The 20,391-nt window shown below is 39.2% G+C and overlaps 1 protein-coding gene across 1 annotated transcript in view; it reads left to right on the forward strand.

The window, feature by feature from the left end:
* Positions 1 to 18,562, forward strand: part of SNX4 (sorting nexin 4) — a 37,920-nt gene extending 19,358 nt beyond the window's left edge. The window contains exons 6-14 of the mRNA XM_074910954.1: positions 694 to 749; positions 5,278 to 5,350; positions 6,843 to 6,904; positions 8,380 to 8,445; positions 12,569 to 12,658; positions 13,732 to 13,831; positions 14,640 to 14,785; positions 16,179 to 16,293; positions 16,637 to 18,562. Coding sequence (XP_074767055.1) covers positions 694 to 749; positions 5,278 to 5,350; positions 6,843 to 6,904; positions 8,380 to 8,445; positions 12,569 to 12,658; positions 13,732 to 13,831; positions 14,640 to 14,785; positions 16,179 to 16,293; positions 16,637 to 16,684 — 756 coding nt within the window. The 3' untranslated portion in view covers positions 16,685 to 18,562. The remainder of the gene's footprint in view (positions 1 to 693; positions 750 to 5,277; positions 5,351 to 6,842; positions 6,905 to 8,379; positions 8,446 to 12,568; positions 12,659 to 13,731; positions 13,832 to 14,639; positions 14,786 to 16,178; positions 16,294 to 16,636) is intronic.
* Positions 18,563 to 20,391: the final 1,829 nt, after the last annotated feature.

Genomic DNA, 20,391 nt, shown 5'->3' on the forward strand with positions numbered 1-20,391 from the left:
TCCTCACAAACTCCTTAGAGAGATTCCATACTGCTGTTGCAATCATTGAAAAACCAACATCTCAAAGTAAAGTAGCCAATTACCTTCTTAATTAGGTATTGAACTTTATTCTGTAGAGATCTATATGCTGTGATATAGAAAAGAATATTGTATTAAATATAGCTGTATTCTGATATACAAATTACATATTTTCTGTAAAGCAAGTCATAAAATAAGAGAACACCATGTACAAGATTTTGATTTCATTGGGGAACTGTTCCTAGTAATAAAGACCATACAGAGGTCACTCTACCACTGGTTTTATTTGGTTTGAAAAATATAAAATAGTTTGTCCATATGGTCTTATGTTACCTAATTGCTTCATCTAAAAAGAATGTAGGGCTGTGTATCTTAACTCTATGCCTTGTGTAACATTTTAAAAAGGAACTATTTTTGTGGGGTTTGGATTATACCAGCTTAATTTTAGTGGATACTGCTTACATCCTAGTTCACAAAAATAGCGTAGTTTTTTGACTTTAATAAAAAAGTCTGACGCGGGGCAGCTATTGTCAACTTGTTCAGTGTTTGAAGATTGAAATATGCCAGGAAGGCAGGATTTTTTTTTCTAATGGTGCTGCCAGAAGGATGAAATTTTTTTTGTCACTGAAATTTAATTGCATTAAATTAACAAAGCTTTTTTTCCCCTTTTTTCAGGCAGATTCCAGATTAAAAGCTCTTAATGCAACATTCAGAGTGAAAAACCCAGACAAGTAAGATTTCCACATCCTTCTTCCCTCCCTTTCCCTTTTTCAGTTACAACTGTAACTTCAGACAACAGAACATTCTATTTCCTTAGAATAAATTCAGAAAAGAAAAATTATCTTTCTGCACTTCAGATCTTAACAGAAGCCCAGTAAGGAGGTAGTGTGAAAAGGTTTGGTAAATCCTGTTTCTAGAAGCAGGAAAGATTCAGAAAAATGCCATCACTTTATCCAAAATGAGTTTTTCAGCTAGATTAAAAGGAAGAGACAAAAAACCCCCCCTATGCCCAGAAACAGAACCTCTTACTATTTGTTTGCAAAGAAATCTTTCCAAGTGTGAACAGAATACAAATTGATAGTAGGTCTTTCCAAAAATCTGCTAGTGTACAATTATGGATGCATGCACCCCATGTTGCAGTTCATAGTTCTCTTCAAGCTGCCAATTTTCACAGATGCTTTTGAAAGTCCAGAGGTCAGTTCAGCTCTGCTGCAGTTTAGAAAGCTCTGGGACAGGCACTAGTGCAATCTGCTGGATCAAATAACTGGTCAGAGGTGTAAGGGTGTGTAGTGGGAGGTTCATCACACCCTAGGTGATATGAGGAGGGTAAAATGAGAGTTTCTACCTCTGCAATAGTTAAAAACATTAGTGTGCAGCAGGGTCAAGAGATGTTGCTGTTTGCCATCGATAAGCAATAGAGACCCATACGAAGTGCCCTTCTGGATTCATCTGCTGTCCAGTAGTGGTGACAGGAGATGCTGTTTAAGGATAGTCCATGTGTCTGACTGCTTTCTGTTCCCTTTGTACTTCCCTAGCATCTATGGGTGTTGTATTAAGGCTGTTAGAGGGCACATACCTTTCTAAACCTCTTTATAGGCTTATCTGAGTTGATCCAGTCCCTCCTTTTTTATTGTGTTTGCTTTTGCAGCCTTCTGTGACAGCAAGGAAGCTTTTAGCTAGGGTTTAATATAAAAGATGACATTCATGAATGAGATCGGAAGACAGCAATTCTCTCAGTAGCTGCAGGTGAAATTCACCCCTTGTTTGAATGCTTCATCCTCCCATCATCTTCATTTGTGGCAAGTAGGAGGTAGCTTTTTCTGCTTTCACGGCAGGGAAACTGTCAGTGGTCTGCCTGTAGGCATGGCTGGGCAAGACTGGTTGAGGCTGAGATGAGGAATATACTGTTACCTTCCGAGGTAACTTACGGTTTCAGAAAACAAAGCTGTTACAAGAAGTGGCTTGGTAAAAAAAGCAGAAAAAGAGTTAATACAAGAAAACATGAGGAAGGGCTTTAACAAAAACAGTCCCCGAGTATCTCTCAATAGAGACTTAAGAGATATGGCGCATACTTTCTATTGTATTCCGTCAGTACATAGCTTCCAAATTGAACTTTTGGATGCAAGTTGTTTAATAAATCACTGATGAGTGTAATTTTTTTTTTTTTTAAATTCAGGGAGAGCCTTTTAGGATATCATGTGTGGCCCTAACAGGAGGAATAGTGCCTTGCTCTGCATAGCATACTTAGGTTGAGCTGCCTGGAATCTGATGCTTTGCCCCTCTGTGTTACCTTGGGTGGTGAAGTGGGTTCAGTGAGCTCACCTTGCCAGAACAAAAGATCTGACTGCTGTGTGGGGTGTAGGCTTTCAGGTTCCTGGGCCAGGAAAGAGTTCAGGTGAAGAATAGCTGCGGCTCCCCATCCAGATTGCCTTGTGGTCCTGTGGAGCTGCACCCGTCAGCTTAGAGCAACGTGAGGTGCTTTTAAACAGCTGAAACAATGCTGCTCTAGGAGTTCAAATGTAGACTGGAAACTAAACCTCCTCCTGTGGGAAGCAATTAATATTTTTAATGATGGAATTATATGATGATAAAAATCTGGTATTCTGGTACTCAGAGGTAAATTTGTATCTACTGCAGGCCTCTAATTTGGCCTCATGGCACCTGTCCTCTTTCTGTGCTTTAATCAAAACGGTAGCTTTCTTCTTGATGAAAGGTTTATTTAGAAAATACTAAATCCTGTCCTTAAACAGAATTTTAAAAAAAAGTAACTCCCCTTTTTATTTGTCTGGCTAGTTGGACAAGTTGCTTGTTCTTTCGTGAACAGTTCTGTTCTTGTAATACTTTCCTTCACAAACCAGGAAAATGTTACTGTCCTCCCTGATGTCAGAAGGAGTACTGCTGAGTCAAATGCACAAAGTAAATAAGTTCTGTTAAAATGCTGTCTACTGTAAATGATATTTTCTTCTTTGCCATTACTGTAAAATATATTTTTGAGAAGAAGCCTGGTGGTGATCCTACAGAAATGTGACCTGATCTGTTGTTGATTTGTGTCTGAAGTTCTACTTAATTAATAGCTTAATTAAATATCTAGACTGTTGTTAATGTTGCAGAACCAGTAAGACCCAGTAAAAAGTACTAGTTAAGAAAGCCTCAGTTACTAAGTACCAAAACTATGTCTCGTTTCACACTTCTACTGTTATGATGCACTGGAAAGTAAACATCCCTTTGTGTGCCTCACCAAACTCAGTTTGGAAATTACTTTATAATTACGTAATTTTTTTACATGAGCAATGAATAGGACTTAAGCAAATGCTTGAGAAATAAACCTTTGATCTGCAATACCATCAGTCTCTTAAAAACAGTTTTTCCTGAAAAATTATATTTGTAAAATTTTCAACCTTCACAGAAGATTGGGCAAAAAATAGCATCACTTTGGTTTATGCTTTTCTGAGGCAATAAAAAGAAGACAGCTGGGTTCTGAAGTAGTAATTTTTATTATTATTACTTCATTTTTTAACAGAGGAGGAATTGCATGGGGGGAAGATGTATTGCTGCTGTAGTCCAGGATACTGAAAGTCCTCTTAGGTTGCTGACTCTTGCCTTCAGGGAGTACGGCATTCCTAAAAGCTTTCTTGCCACAAAACAGGATAAATAAAACTTTTCATTATAAATTTCTGGAGTGGAAAGGGGAGTCTTCCTGAGCTGAAGACATGCTTTTGAATCTTTTGGTTTTAGTTCAATTATTTCAAATATCTTCACTGTACGTGTCTGCAGCTGTCCGACATGTAGCCCTGGTGCATATTTTATTTTATAAAGTGTAAACTGAAAAGATTGCTCTCTAAACCCCACTGTGCAGATCAGTGACTATATTTATTTTTCCCATACAGTTTCTCTGCTGGCTTTTAAATCTTTTTATGTACTTTAACCCTGTGTGTGTCATAATCTTATAAAAGATGCTCCTTGGAGATCAAAAATATTAGAAATGGTAATAAAGCTTCTACTTCCTGAATATAAGGAGGACAATATTTTAGGGGAAGACTTCCTGGTGGGGAAAGAAGAGGTGTTAAATGAAAAACCCTGGAATTTCATACTTGGTCACCCAAAACAAGTGACCTGACTCATTTCAGTAAGACCTCTTGGGTACAAACTATTCTAAAATACAAAGCTGGACTGTGTGCCTGTGGTGGGAGGAGGGATGAAGGGGTGTTTTTATGCTTGAACGTCAACCTGAAAGGCTAATCTTAGCCTCCCATTCCTTAATTCTAGTTGTGTTCTTCCATGTTACTTATTTTCAAATCATTGTTCAGTAATTTAGGTAAAGCTGTTTCTGTCTTCCCATCTGGATGAAATGCATTCTTGTGTACTGAAGCAGATCGTGAGTTAGACCTCTGTGTAGTAGGGAGGGTTTACATATACAGAACTGGCTGTTGCTCTGGCTTAACTGGTTACCTGTCACTAGCAAAGCTGTGGCAGCTGCCTCTGCTTCATGATTAGGATGAGCTAAATTTATGAACTTAAACTACTGCCAAGACTTAACTGGGGTGGCCAATGAAATGCCACTTTCCTTCAGTAGGAGCAGGCCAGCAGTGCACACGTGGTCACATGCAGTGGGTTACCTGACTGGTACCTTGCTAAGCTGTAGTGACCTGGTGGCATTTAGCTGTGCCTGACTCCTGTGCAGAGGTACAGGTCTCAGTAGGGTTTCATATATAACTAGTAACAGTTACTGTACAGCTTAACTTTAGAGGAATGGTGATAATTGTGAATGCTCCTGTGAACTTCTGAAAGACTATACTTAAAACTGACTAGATGGCAGCTTGAAAGTTAAGCATCTTTGTCAGGTTGGAAATGTGAACACTTTTTTATTAATTATATATGCCTCAGCAGATTTTGGCTTTGTACTTATTTGAAGCTTTCCTATTCACTCATGCTTGCTTTCTTAAATCCCGTTTTTTAAAAAAAACATAACACAAGGATGTAGTAATTTCAGTTAACTACTCATATTTCATAAAAATTTATCTCTTAAATTCTTCTGAACCTTCTTGATTTACATAAAAACCAGCAGTTATGAAAGTGTTGGGTTGTTTGCTTTAGGGAAATTAAACTCTGCAGTCACTTCTTCAGGAGTCTTCAGCTCATTCTACCTCAACATAATCCAGGCTCCGTCTCCCTGGCTGTAGTGTTGTGGCTCTATCTTGCATTCTGTGAAAGCTTGCTTTTATGATGGCTAATGATGTACTATCTGTTTCCTGCTCCCAGGAGATTTACTGAGCTAAAACACTATAGCGATGAACTGCAGTCTGTCATATCACACCTTCTGCGAGTCAGAGCTGTAAGTATTTCCCATGTGTGTCGTGACAAATAGTATAATTTATTTCTAGGGCAGTATTTCTTGTTTAGTCAAGAGAACTGGTATATATGCTCTAGAATAAGGGCAGTCTTGCCTGAGAGAGTCTGGCTCTGGAACGTGGTGTAGGAGATGGAAAGGGGGGGCACTGACTTACTACAGGCTGGAGTGGGGGTGGGGCGAAGAGTTCCAAATGTGATTGTTGAGTTTGACAGTCATTGGCAGAGCAAACACATGCATGTTGCTAATCTGCACTCTCCCCTGATGGTCACGTATCAGAGGGAGGTGTTTTAAAGAGAATCGAGATGTCTCAGAAAACAAGTTGGTTTTGCTGGATGTCTGGGCTGAGAAGGGCCCCAAAATACAGTTTTCTGGTCAGACATATAAATGTTTTGTTTTCCAGAGCCTGTAGTACAAATTGTGTATGCGTCCCAGCACGCTTTTTTTTTTTTTATTCTGTAATGAATAATGTTTTTTCTAATGATGAGAACCATTATGTCATGCATCAAGATACTCTGAGTTGAGAATGGAAGATTTTTTTTTTAAAGTCACAAAAAGGAAATAGGAAATTAAAATTTCAATAATGAGTGTGATACTGCTCTTTAGTATGTTCACCAGGGATTTAATTTTTGATGGAAACTGTGCAGTAATGAACTGCCCTGTTGAGCTGAGGTTCTTGAGAGGATTAATTACTGGTGTTCTACTGACACTGCCTTTTTCTCAGGGCTGTGTGTTGTGTAAGATCTGTTGGGCAATTTGCTTATGTTTCCTTTTTACTGCCTTGACAGACCAATAATAGTAACTCTTACCAAACTTCAGTCTCATTCACTGGTACATCACAATTACAAGGGCGTTATCCAGGTTACAAGTCACACTTCAGAGTGTACACATGGTCTTTTCTTCTGAGGCTGTTGCCAGCATCATAGTGCTGGCCCCAGCAGGTATTGATTCTCCAGACAGCTGAAATGATATATCTAGCTCAAGCAGTAAGTTCTGCAATGGATAGCTTGTTTCTATTCCTTTGTTTCACTGAGCTGGATGGAAAAATCAAGTCACTTGTTAAAATTTTGCTGAAGCTTTCCCTACAGTCTTGGCAACGGGATGGACCATCTTTATGTTAAATAAGCAAGTGTATATATAAATTTGTCATTATTTGGGTAAGAGAGGCTATGCCTTACATCTGGTTATCAAAAAGGTAACTTGATTATTTGTGGTCTCCATAGGCATATCCTACACGTGAATGCTTCCAAACTAATTGATACATTACTTTTTCAATATAGCTTTGATTCTGATTTCAGTCCTCAAAGACTTAATACTGTTGATTTTTTCCTACAGTAGTGGCTCAGATTAGATTTAGGCCTAATCTTGTTTACCTGTGTAAAAACATTAAGGCTTTAGCATGAAGTTTGAATTTGGGTTTTCACAAAGAAATTGCACTTAATGTTGATGACCAAAACCTGATTTTAAAATGTTTTAGAGGGTAGCAGACCGGCTATATGGTGTCTATAAAGTCCATGGCAACTATGGAAGAGTATTCAGGTAAGAGTTGACACAGTTCTTAAATATATCCTTATCAGATAAGGAGAGAAAGAGATAGAATTTGTTGCTTGTGTTATGCTTTTGAAAAGTATATTTGAAACATTTAAATGTCTGCCTTGTAAAACTTTGTATTGCAGTACTAGTGAGATTTGTGCTGGATGTAGTGATCTCTGGAGCTGCTGAGTTCAGTCTCTGGTGGAAGACTTCAAGTTTTTGTTTTGTGTTCTAGACCATTGAGGCCTTTGTGTTGGCATTCTGTTTCTTCAGGAAGTAACTTACTACCTATTTTCATACAGTTGTCTCTGAAAAGCTTCTAGGTCCTTTTAAGGGTTAAAAATCAACAACTATATCCAATTTTAGTACTGTTTTATGTGAATTTGCCAATCTTTTTTTGATTTATATGAGGGAATTGCATGCTCAAGTTTTCCATCTCACTGGAGAATTAAAGAATCTAAACTTCTGGTTAAGGGAAACCTCCTGCTTCTACACACTGTTCAAGTGCTAAATTTAATTCTCTGGGTTAATGGATTGCAGATGTCTTTCTCATTGGGGGTTTTAAAGTGAAATTAGGTGTAGTTCTGTAATAACACAAAGACAAACAAATGTCAACATGAGCAGAGTGGAATGTTTATGAAAAAGTGAAGGACAGAATAGATGCATTAGATAATTTATGTGAACTATGAGGGGACCCCCTCCTTTTTTCTTGTAAAAAGAGTTGTGGATGTAATTCTTGTAACTAAGAAGTCTCATAAGGCTTCACAAAGCTGAGAACACAAAGTTGCGGTGTATGTACTTGGATGTCCAGAACAAGTCTCTTGCTATCTTAATTGTAGCTCTTTCCTTCTTTATCTAAATGATTTCCTTAATGTGAATAGGTAGTTGCAGTAATGAGATCGCTGTAAGTTGATATTTGTTTTCATGAGTAGAACTAAACAGCAGTCTACTATGAAAACAGAAAACTACATAGAGCAAACAGTTTCAGGAGCAGTGACATGCTTGCAATCTTCAAATCTCACCTTCTGGTTTTTCAAATAAGAGGCTTCTGTCTGATGTATTGTGAGTCTGGAAAGCTTAGTTTCTTCTTGCTGAGCACGTTAGACCAAATTCTGTTTTAGGAAGGTCCCATCCTGTCTGTGTTGTGTGTGTTGTGTCCTGCCTGCACCCCCCCTCCCCATCACCCCCCCAGTTATTTTAAGTGCTAGGGTTTTTTCTGTTTTGTTTTTGAAATTGAGTTTTAGCTATTTTAGCTCTTTCTGCTCAAACCCAGTCCCAAACTAAGTATATTTGTGAGGATGAGTTTAGGTGTCAAGGACTATTGTTTAACAAAATGCTGTAAATAGCAGTTTGGCCAAGTCTTAACTTTGAGGCAGTTTCCATTCAGGTGTCACCTGGAAAGAAACTATATACAGGATGCAGCTTATTAACTTCCTTTACCCTTCATGTGTGATGTTGTTTCTCATTTGTTTTTCCTACAGTGAGTGGAGTGCAATAGAAAAGGAGATGGGGGATGGGTTGCAGAGTGCTGGCCACCACATGGATGTGTAAGTACTGACTGAATATCTGATAGTTTGATGTAAGCCAGATGTAGAACTCTCTCTCTTTCCTCTCTTTTCCCTTAACCCCAAAGTACATACAAGCAGAGTACCAAGAAAGTTGGGGGTGCGTTGTTTTTAGGTATACAGTGTTTCTGTGACTTGGATGCAGGCACAATTTTAGCATCAGTGTACTGTATTAAGTAGCTCAAAAGGTCTCAAGAGAACCAGAGGGGTTTCTTTTTTATTATTATTTTGAAATTGTAGAAGCATTTGGAATTCTTCCAGTTTTTCTTTTAAGCTACTATGCCAGAAACTGGTGGAATACAGCTTTAATGTACTGCAGACCTGATGAGATCCGTTTGGTTTCGATAGCAGCATTTTGTACCATGCAGTAGATGGTATACAGATTTGGACTTAATTACAGAGAGTTAGGAAATTTAATTAGCACCGAAACTCCAATGGATTCTTGAAACAAATACTGATTGAATGTAATAAAGTAGAGAATCCTCCCTCTTTGTATCTTTAGTGTTAGTTGGCAGACTACTCGAAGCACAGCCTTCAAAATAAGAGTCTAGCACTTCAGTGTGCTCACAAGAGTGGTATTCTAGGCTCGTGCTTTCCACTTTTCAGGTAGTCATCTATAGTAAGTGAAACTATAATTTGTCATCACTCTGATTCCACTTCTATAATAGCACAATACAGGTAGGTAATAACTCCAGCAAGAGGTGGAAGCTGTTTGACATTTCATACAGTATTTTTACTGCTAAAGTATAATTTGTGTGGAAGTAAAGTTATCAGTTTTAGTTTACAGTGCAGGTTTACATTAAAGCTAGCAGTTTTAGTTTATGTATGTACTACTGCCTTTTTGTTATTGGTGTTATGCCTTGTCAGGTGGAAGGGTTTGAAGAGCCATGCCAAACTCTGCCCTCAACTTCTTCAGAATAGTTCTGTTTTTATCAGATCTTTAAGAATTTGAACCTCTCTGAATAATTTATTCACACTTCTGTGTTTTGGCAATCATGGTTTGCACCAAAAAAAACCTATAATATTTTCTTAGGCAAAGAGCTCTGGTGAGAATAAAGAAATGGAGAATGCATTCAGCTTTCAGAAGAAAATAAGTAAAGGTGGAATACAATGTTTAGTGCCTACTGCAGTATGCAGAAATTGAAGAGATTATGAAAACATGGTATAGTATAGAGGAATTAAGGATGCACAAGTAATTTTTCAGTGGTTCAGATACACCACACTAAGATGTCAAGCACCTAGAAATGCATAACCAGCTGAAAAGCAGGTCTTACTTCTCAGTGAGGAGGCTGAGCCCTCTCCATGCATCTGAGGTGTTTTATATTTCTGTGACACAGTTGGGGTTAAAGATCCAGAGTAATGGTAGCAAATTTCTGGGTAACTTTATCACTGCATGAAGTCTGAGGTAGCTTTCATTATATGTCATCTCCTCTGCTCTGGTACTCTCATACAACAATAATCTCTTAGTGACAATCAAGCAAGAAGCAGCAGCTGTGAGATTCAGGAACTCATTCAGTGACCCATGTGGTCTCCTATCAGTAAGGTTCATGTCTGTGATCTCTTGAAAGTATAACTTAGCAGTCCAGTTACCATTCCCATAACATTAGACAGGAGTTTATTGCAACAGAAAGCTACTTCAAGAAGGTTGCCTAATAGAGAATAATCAAATTAGTCTTGAAGTTTAACATCTATATCTACCCCATATGCTGTAGCCTTTGCTAGATGTTTATTTAAACTTTTGAGTTGTTATTGTTCAGTATGATCTAAAACTACTTAATATTTGGAGAAGACATCCCAAAGCTTCTTTGGATGTTATGCTGTATAACAGGATGAAGCTTGTTAAAGTGATAGAAGAGTATGCTGAGAAGGCTTGAGTGAATGACTGTAATTCTAGCATTTAAAAGATGAAAGAAAAATTCCAGACCTTTGACTTCTGTCCTTTATGCCATTAATGAGTGACCCTTTATCTCTGTATCAACTAGACTGTCATTACAGGTGGAACCAGTCTAAGCTAAAAAAAGGGTTTGGTTGATTCCCGTGAAGAGTGGGAATGTGTTAGGTACCTTTAGAACTTAGTGCAGTGTTTCTCCTTAAGGTTTTTCCTGGTTTGCCTACCTGCTTAGGACAAACAAGTATTTAAGCTTCAGTTTAGGCAATCAGAAATATAGATGGTCTTACTACATTTTTTTCGAATCAAACTTGTGTCATAATGGAACCCCTGTCTACGTAAGGTGGGGTTTGGGTTTTTTTTGAGAGTTGTTCTGCCACAGATGAGCTCTAGCACTGCTCTAAACTTAGAACTTACTTGAAACTGAAATGTGGCCCATCTGCTGCCCTGAGAAGTCTCCTATACTGAAATTATTGCACTTTAGAACTAAAAAACCAGAGAAGGTAAGCCACTTATGACCTGTGTGGCTGCAGGATTTTTTCAGAACAAGTATATTTTTCAGCACTTTGGTTTTCTTCCCTACTTTGATTCATAATGTGAATTCTTATTCTGCCTGTTCTTTTATTCCTTCTATTTAAACTGATCTGTTGTTGCTGGTCACTTCACGTTTATTTATCACCAGTAGCCTTGGTAGGGCTTTTCCTGGATGTGCCATGTCTTTGATTTTGCAGACCAGCAAAACAACTCATCTTGCTTGCAAACTTACACAATTCATGAACACATGGGCATGTCTACAGCTCTTCCTCAGTCTTCCCATTCTTCCAGTTATTCTGCAAGTAGCCTCTCCCCCTTTGAAGAGCCTTAGTTGGCAGACCCTACTGAGCAGGCCTGAGGGTGATAACTTTCAGCAGGAGTGTCCCCCTCAGATACTTCCCTTAGATTCCCGGGGGTCTAAGTGACCTTGCTGCTTCTTTTGAAACTTGAAGGAGGGATTTCTTGTTCTCTCCCAAGTCATGCTAGCAGTTCCCTTTCAGCCTGAGACTCTGCTGCTGCTTCCACAGCGCCAGTTAATGGAGAGACACAGAAAGAAAAGGAAAAGCTCGAAGACTTTGCAAAAACTTTAAAGCCAAGAGTAATTAACATATGGGTCATGTTGTGCTGGTCACTAGACAAGCATGGACATATGCTCACTTCAGAGAGCCTGCAGCTGTGCAAGGGATTGCCACATACTTGAGAATCCAGACTGAGTTAGCAGAATAGATGAAGGCATTTGTGATGAGATCTCGTTTGTTCTGTTTATCTCCAGTGGCATGTGCCCTGTATTGTGGGCCAAGTGGCATCCTACTTGTTTCACTGTGCCAAGTGAGATGGGCAGTTACCTCTTAGCTGCAGGCCTGTCCCTGCAAATCTGTCTAAGCACCATCATCTTGGTTAGTGAGAACCTATTAAATGCTGTCCAATAAACCATGTAAGCTAGAAAGAGAAAGTGCTTTTTGCCATTTTTAGGAGACATCAGCCTGAATGACAAAACTCTTACTGAATGCAAGAGCTGTGGAGTTGGTTTGAGCCCTTGGACTGCAGATTTCTCTCTAAAAGGAAGGTTTAAACTTCTTGTTGCTCCAGTTGATATGCCTGACTTTCACACCAGACAAAGGAAGGAGCTGAACAGCTTCAATTCGTGGTGTTCAGAGCACCACTGTGAGTTCTCTCGTACTCAGGCTGAGTAATGAACAATGAAAGCAAGCAACCTCTTTGAACATCAGACCTTCTGAAAAGCAGTCTTCTATGCCTTAATGCTTTAAGCTTTTCAGGATTTCTTCTGCACTGTGTCTTTTTTTGCCTTGGTGCTGTATATTGACAGTCTACTGAAGAAAAGGAACAGATTTTTCTTTCCTAAATGTAGGTAAGAAAAACTTTTTTCCTAAGGCAGTAAGAAAAACTGCCTCATCTTCAGCAGGAAACTTATGATAGATCTTGTACTTGTGAAAAGATTCATTGTCGTAACAACCAAAGAAACAGGCCCGCAGGAATGTGTATATTAGCTGATTCAGAGTTTAATTAAAAATAAAGGAAAAACCCTTTTTGGAAGTGCCTTTCACTGTTTTGCTTTGTGACTGGTGGTTCTGTGAAACAGGTGTCCTCCCTTGTTACTGTATGTGTAGTCCTTAAAGATTAACTTAAGGAACTTTATATTTAATCATGGTTGGTTTTCACCAGATATGCAGCTTCTATTGATGACATACTGGAAGAAGAGGAACATTATGCAGATCAGCTGAAAGAATATCTCTTCTATGCAGAAGCACTACGGTATGGACAGAAGTGTATAACCCAAGTGGAGGCTGCAGTCCTTTCCTCTAACATTGTGTTGATGTTGAATTTAGTTTAGTATCCTCTTCTGTTCTTCAAGAAGTAGAAGTTTTGACGTTACGGAATCTTCATGATCTCACCTCTTAATTTGCTTACTCATATTTGATTGCCACGTGGGTGACAATACAAATCAAAACTGAGCCGATCAGTAGTGAAATGACAGAAATGTTAAAATTGGTATACTGCTGTTTATTCCAAATGCAGATTATATTTTTTTTATATTTTTTTTGTTTGTTAGCCTTTATGGGGCAGTCCTCCTTAGGAGCATGGATACAAAAGAAAATTGCTTTATGCTGTAAAATTGTGCCTAAAGCTATCGTGCTTTCCACAGGCTGGCTCTGAACCTCTTGGAGAGGTCAAGTAGCGCTGTAGAAAATTGGGTTGGCGAGTGTGAGGGCTGCTGTGTGGGAACCCAGAGCACTAGTAGCCTCTCCTGGGAGACAAATGTGCATCCGGCAGTGGAGTACGGATGTAGCATCGTCAGCCCACACAGGACTGGGGCTTACTGCAGGTGGTCAGAGGAAACTCTCCTCTTTTCCAGATGAAAGGCACTATATGAATCCAGAAGCACAGTTTCTTGTTTCATTGTTTAAAGAATGTGAAGAATTTTGATGGACTGATACATTGCTGCTGTGACAGGTACCATCTCCAGGTACCTTTTGTCATGGCTGTGATTTTTCTGTAATGTATTTGGAATAAAAATATTTTACAGTGGTGTCCTTAAGTAGTTGGTAGGGCTTGTATTGCTGAGGGTGTCTTGGAATGAGTCTAAAAAGAGGAGCAGAATGCTGCTGTACTAAGAATTTTCTTTATACTTTGATCCAAGCTTGCTTAACCACAGTGTTTGCAGAGTTATGCATTCTGTGATAAGGCTGTTGAATTCGAGCTAGATAAATAACTGAACGTGCTGCTTGCCAAAAGGAACCCCCATGATGCCATTTGTAAAGTTTAAATGGAGGGAGACGTAGAAAAAAAAGTATTACGTGACAGATCTTTCATTACTTACTTTTCAGGGCAGTTTGCAGGAAACACGAACTAATGCAATATGACTTGGAAATGGCTGCACAGGACCTAACATCTAAGAAACAGCAGTGTGAGGAGCTGGCAACAGGAGTGAGTCTTTTTCCACTTTCTTCTCCAAGATGCCTCTTTTCTTTAATTTATTTTTTATTTGAGCCAAGTTACTTAGAATGACATTTAAATGGCACTAACATGCTGGCTGCCGCTTATGAGAAGCGGTATCATATGAGCTGTAGGCATCTGAGGTTTAAAGTAACTTGGTTCTTGGTGACATAACCTGTTTGTACCAAACTTCTTTTATTGAGTACTGAGCAAGTAAAGGGTTGCAGGAAATATGACCTGAGGAGAATAATACAAACACATCTATCTTAAAGATCAAAATGTTGGGAGTTCTGAAAGGCTTCCTCTGCCTCTTGAAAGATGAACGTTACTCATATGTGGTGTTAATCCATTTTATATGGAAGATAATGTTACTTAACATTATCTGAAAGTGGTAACTTAAAGTGTTTAGAATTCTTAATATGGCTGTTGTATCTGTTGATGTTCTATATGAAACACTTTATGGCTTTTCTTTCTCAAACAGAACACAAGGCTTAGTTTCTTTCCTACTTCAGTAGGAAAATGCTCTGCAGGTTTACCTGTGTCAGTGGAATGACTCACTTATGGTCTGATCAACAGACCAGCCTTAAAGAGTTTGAACACCAAATTAGTTCCTTCCCGCTTTGCTCAGTCTAATGTGAGCAGCCATACCTCCCATAGGTGCCTATCAATTAATGAAAATTTAATTCACAAAATAGAAGTTAAAGCAAAAAATCAGCTGAATAATAAGCCCAAATGGTGGTAAAATCACATATGGCTGTGTTCAGGAATCCCAAACCTAGAGTGTCTTTGTTTTTTGTAGACTGTGAGAACATTCTCCCTGAAAGGGATGACCAGCAAGCTCTTTGGTCAGGAAAATCCTGAACAGAGGGAAGCCAAGATAAAGGTTCTAGAAGAGCAGATACAGGAAGGAGAAGAACAACTTAAGTCTAAAAATCTGGAGGGCAGGTAAATGGGCTTGACTCTCACAAAGAAAATGCAGGGATTGTCTTAGCAAAAGTCCTTGACTGGATGCTCTTGAAGGTGTTTGCATTTTATAAGTGTTTTTAATATATTCTTGGTGTTTATGAGCTGTCTATAAAAGCTCCTGTCAGCTGCAAGTTGTGAAATGAAGTACAGTACATGCAGTTAGCTTCTGGTCTGAGTGTATGGCTTATGTAAAACCTGATGACTTTCCCAGTTACTGAGCCCACTCTAATGGCTGACTTGCATGCTTTTATGTTCAGCTAGTAATATGTTTAGCAGGTGGGCTTGTAGGTCTGCAGCTGAATAGCCTGACTCAAAAGCTGATTTGCTTCAAATACAGTATTTGGTTTGGTTTATGTGTATGGGTCCTGAGCTCATATTCTGCAGCTTTTTAAAATGGGGGACAGCTGAGTCCTGTTTGAAAGAGATAAGTTCTGGCAAGTTGTGTTTGAGTAACTGCTTCTTGGTGCTCTAATGAAATTTTATTCAGGAATGCAAACATGAAAATAAGAACTAGCATTCCTAAAGCAATGTGATTGTCTCGGAACACGTTCATCATATAACACAAGGGGTAAACGTGGTATCTCCTAATATTTTAGGATTAGACGTGGAAAGATAAGACTAGTTCATGAATAGTTCAAAACAACAGGATGCTTATTAAATGCAGTTTCTTAATCATTTTGACAGAAGTACTGGAGATGTTTTTTTTGTAGCTCTGGAAGCAATTTTCAAGTGAACACTTGCCTTGTATGTATAGTCCAACACAAATGGAAGCTATGAATTACAGAATCTACCTCCATTTTGGTTCAGGAGACCTGAAGACACATCACCAAACCAACAAACTTAATTCCTGAAGTGAATTGTCCAAGTCAAATTTGTGTTGTAAGTGGTTGTTATCATTGAGTGTCTCCAAATCCTGATGACAGGTGTGTGTGTTTGTTGGAAAGATGAGGCTTCTGACTTGACAACCGAAAAAGAAACATGCAATGGTGTGTGCTGAATGCTAGTATAAAGATACTTAGTTACCCCAACAGAATCTGAGGAAAAAAAGTGTGTATTCTGAATTATACTGGTTCTATGGCAGTGATGCTTACTGGGGAAAAAAATTCCAACAAACCTAACAACCCACCCAATGCATCCTGTGAAACTGATTCTCTAGTTTAAAAACCTTAGGAAGATGATGGAGAATTAGGTAATAGTGCCAATTACAAAATGAGGACACTGTGGGATGCATAATTACAGGACTATTTACTGACTGAAAGATTGAGCACCTTGTCATACGTAGCTTCTCTGCTGAGGGTCCAGAGAAAGGAAGATGAGCTGAGGATGGAACATGTAAAACACTTACTAACAGAAACACTGCTTTTAATTCCAGAGACTTTGTGAAAAGTGCCTGGGCTGACATTGAACGTTTTAAAGAGCAAAAGAATCACGATTTGAAGGAGGCGCTTATAAGCTATGCTGTTATGCAGATTAGCATGTGCAAAAAGGTACGTTTAGCTTGTGAAAGGCCAGGCTAGTGTATTTATTATATCAGCAGGGGATCAGATGCAAACTTGCAATAACTAGGAACATTGCAGTCACAGAAGGTTGGAAGTCACTAGCGTAAAATCTCCCACGTATTCCATCCTGCTCTAACTCAGTAACTTGTTAATGTTGATATATATATATATTAAAAAGGCAGTGTGGTCCAATTCCAGTGTGGTCTCTGCCTTATTTTTGTGTGAAGTTCTGTGGGACTTTTTTTGTAGAGTCTTCTCTGGAAGAAGGTCTGTTGATGAGGTTTGTGAACAAGGTATATTTCTACCTACTGATTTTCAACTTCTTTTAAAGGGAATTCAAGTTTGGACAAATGCAAAGGAATGCTTCAGCAAGATGTGATTATCTGCAAATGAATTCCTCCTCCAAGTGCCAGAGAACGGAAGCACAAATGTATAACACCAATGTTAAGTTGCTACATGACTTACATAAAATCATGAAACAAATGAGTTGAGTGAATAGTTTTTCTTTCTGCTGATTGTAATTGTTAATAAAGGACAAAAAGGACATGTCGTTAAATGTTTAGCCCTGACTGCCACTTCTGTGGCATGTTTTATATGTGGTAGCAAATAATTCAGGGGTAAAAGAGTTACTGAAAACTACAGCTCTGTATTGGGGCAAAGGTATAGGGAAAGTTATCCCAGAAAGTATTAACTGAACTGTTCTGAGACTTGTGAAACACCATGCTCTGTGATGTGTAGATCACTTCCAGATGCCCTTCTTTTCAGCCCTTGCTGTTTAGAATTTTTAAAGCTCAAGGGTGCTTTGGTGTTTTATAATGGGACACACAGTTGTGTTCTTGAGGTCTATGCCATAAGAGGACAAAAAATGAAATATTGTAATGCCTAGGGTTCACATTTAAATGCCTTTGCATGTCCACAGAGAAATGTGCTTTTCCAGAGTTCAGGTTAAGCAGTCTCAAGCTCCTGAGATGTTTGAAACTCTCTACAGTAGAGGTGTTGTACAATGATTTGATTTGATATGATGTTCTGCATTTACCGGTTCCCACTTAAGTTTTGATATGGGCATTGGTTTCTTATCAAACTTCTTCCTGCAAGTAAAGGAGACTGGTGATCCAGGTGAGCAGCAAACCAAAGTCAAAGCTGGTAAGAAGCAGATGTAACTTCTCTTTGGTTTTTTGGAACCCGTTTACACTAGATGTGAATCTGGCCTGTGGTACCTCTTCTTGTAACTGAAGCAGTTTGGTTCTTAAAAGAATAATTCTTAATGAAGATGCTGAAATAAAAGACTTGGTGCAACTTCTGTAGTACTTAAGAGCAGTGATGTGCAGAATCCACAATGAACCAAGGTGTCTGTTTGGCTCGTGTAATGATGTTTCAGTGTGTGTGTGTGTGTGTGTGTGTGTGTGTATATATACACCAGTATAACATGATTTACAGTTACAGGTACTTGCATTAAATGTTTCCAGTTACAAAAAACACTTACCACTGTCTAATATTGGGCTTTCTCTACATACTTAAAGTTCCTGAAGTCTTGTGGAATTTGTCAGGCTTGATTGCTAGTCCTAAAAGAAGCTTTGTAATATTCCGTTGAAAAATGTATTTAATTATTCTGGATTATAACACTACTCAGACTTTAATTTTTTTTCTTTTTTTACAAGATACTCCAGGAAGTCCTTAAATGTTCTTTTGATAAAATATCTAAATGTAGTTACTGATCTGTCCCGTGTTACTTTTGTCTTTGCAGCATTTCTTTTCTATAAAACCATTGTAAAGAATTTGTAAGCCTGGTGTACACTACAGCTTAAAACTCTGAAGTAAAATGCTGGTCACTCTGGTAGCCTGTGCTGCTTTTTCAAAGCATAGGACAGTGACGCTTCTGGCTGAGACATGATGTTGGGCAGAAAGAGATCTCTCCATTTAACATTTACAAGGAGAAGTAGTGTTCCATTCAGAGGCTGCAGTATCCGGTTCTGATACAGGTTGAAGGACTCTTACATTCCAAACCAAGAAGTTGCACACTTGATGTATTCAGTAAACCTTCTAAAGGAGTGGTGCCTTAATACAATACCATGAGGCGCTCAGAGTAGGTATTTTTCATGCACTTTGATTTTTTGGTAGATCTTTCTGGTGCCTCTTTCCATATTTCACTTGCTGTACAGCTTATTAAATGTATTAGTATGCCTTTTTTTTCCTTGCTAGTTGTACTAAATTTAAGAAGGGAACAAAACTGTTCTTGTAAGTTTTGTGCCAAATAAGCTAAATAAAATTGCTCTTTGATATTTTTGTTATGTTGTGTTTTGTAAAAATGGTGTCTTCCCAATTCTGAAAACTGCCAGTCAGTTTTTTGAAATGGGTTCTTGTCCATCTTAGTTCTCAAATGGCCTTAAACTTGAGTTTAAAATTTAAGTAGTAAATTGTGCACAACTACCTTATTTGCCTTTTAGATGAAGAACATAGTGCTCGTAACAAGTATCTAGTTTTGGTCTGAGTCAGCTTTGATCCCTGCTTTGTTTTTGCCCAGATAGCTGTCTGAATTTTGTGTGTGTCTTCAGCTAGGTGAGAGAAGATTGTTTGACAGAAATTGGGTGAAAGGTGAGTTAAGGATAATTTGCAATAACTTCTGCTGTTTTCAGAAAAGCATTGCATGAGGTCTGTGTACTTGTGGGTCCGAGCAAACAGTGAAGGCTTCTACCCCTCTTTCAGTTTTTTAACTTTTTTAAGGGGTTAATGGCTGTTCCCATGTGGTTAGACTCCACATGACAAATGCACACATATGGAGTGTGCATCTTTCCAGTTACGGTGCAGATTTAACTTCCATAACTTGATCTGCTTTGCCTTGATGAGATTCCTTCAGTTATCCAATAAATATCAAAAATTGGTGTAAGGCCTTGAGAATAATAGGTAGGTAGACCATTTTAACTTAATCTCAACAAAATGCTTGTATGTGTAAGTTTACCTACATGGATCATCTAATTTGCTGATGGAGCTGTTGCTTCTGTCCCAGGAAACTGTGCTGGGTGGATTATCACTGCTCATGCTATCCCTGACCTTCCCCATTACTAGTGGGACCTTGACTAGTCATTATGTTTTAGTTGCTACTGTTGTCTGCTCCTGAAATGTAGATAGGGTAAGGGAGCCAGCTGAAATGGGAAGATAAAAGTATTTTTATGAACTCTGCTTATTTAATTTTTTTAATGTATTATTTCAGTACCTGGTGTGTCAGCCAAAGCAGAGTTAACCCTGCAGCTGTGTGCAGGGACTACCTTGGCAAGCACAGAGAAAATCTGGAAGCTTAAGTCCACACTGAGGAGCCCTCCTGGTGCAGGTGAGCCAGAGGGAAGTGGCGGCTGTGGGCAAACCCATGTCAGAGCCAGCGGGCCAAGGCCCTGGTCCCAGCACAGCTGGCTGGGCCATGAGCACTGTGTCCTGGGAGAGACCGTGTTTCCCTGTATGGCTCTGCCTGCCACCAGAATTCTTTTGTGCGCTTTAGTTGAAAGAAGAAACACTTTCTAATGTCCCCTAAAGGATCACAGGGAAGGAAGTTGTCTGAATTCCCCACACGTGTCAAACAATGGCAAGGCAGGTCTCATGTTTCTGTGTGCGTACCTGTTCTGCACATCCCTAGTGCCTCTGTCTTGTAGTTGCTCCTAGGGCTCTGTGGGGAGGCATGATCTGGGTAGTGAAGGTTCTAGCACAGAGCTGCCATGGAAATAACGTGAACGAAGGAACCAGGTGGAATGAGAGCAAGTAAAATGGGAGCACAGGCTTTGGTGCCAAATCCAAGTATAGAATACTTGTGTATCACCAGCAAAAGCAGTTGCCTTTGTAAGCAATCGCTTTGCTGCTGCCACAGAGCTATTATCTGCTCTAAGCCCTGGAGTTTGAGTGCTCCTGCCTGGAGGGTTCCCTCCTGCTTCCCCAGCAGAGCAGAGGTTTCTCAGGGCAGGGGTGGATCCCAGAGGATGTGCACTCATGATCCAGCCCCTGTGGAGACCTTGGCACTGCTGGAGAGTAGATTTTGTGAGCTGCTTCCCTCTAGTGGGTGGCCACTGAGGAGGGCAGGATGGTCGCTGCAGCGGTGATGGC

This window comes from Athene noctua, chromosome 7 (assembly GCF_965140245.1).
Source record: "Athene noctua chromosome 7, bAthNoc1.hap1.1, whole genome shotgun sequence".
NCBI lineage: Eukaryota > Metazoa > Chordata > Aves > Strigiformes > Strigidae > Athene > Athene noctua.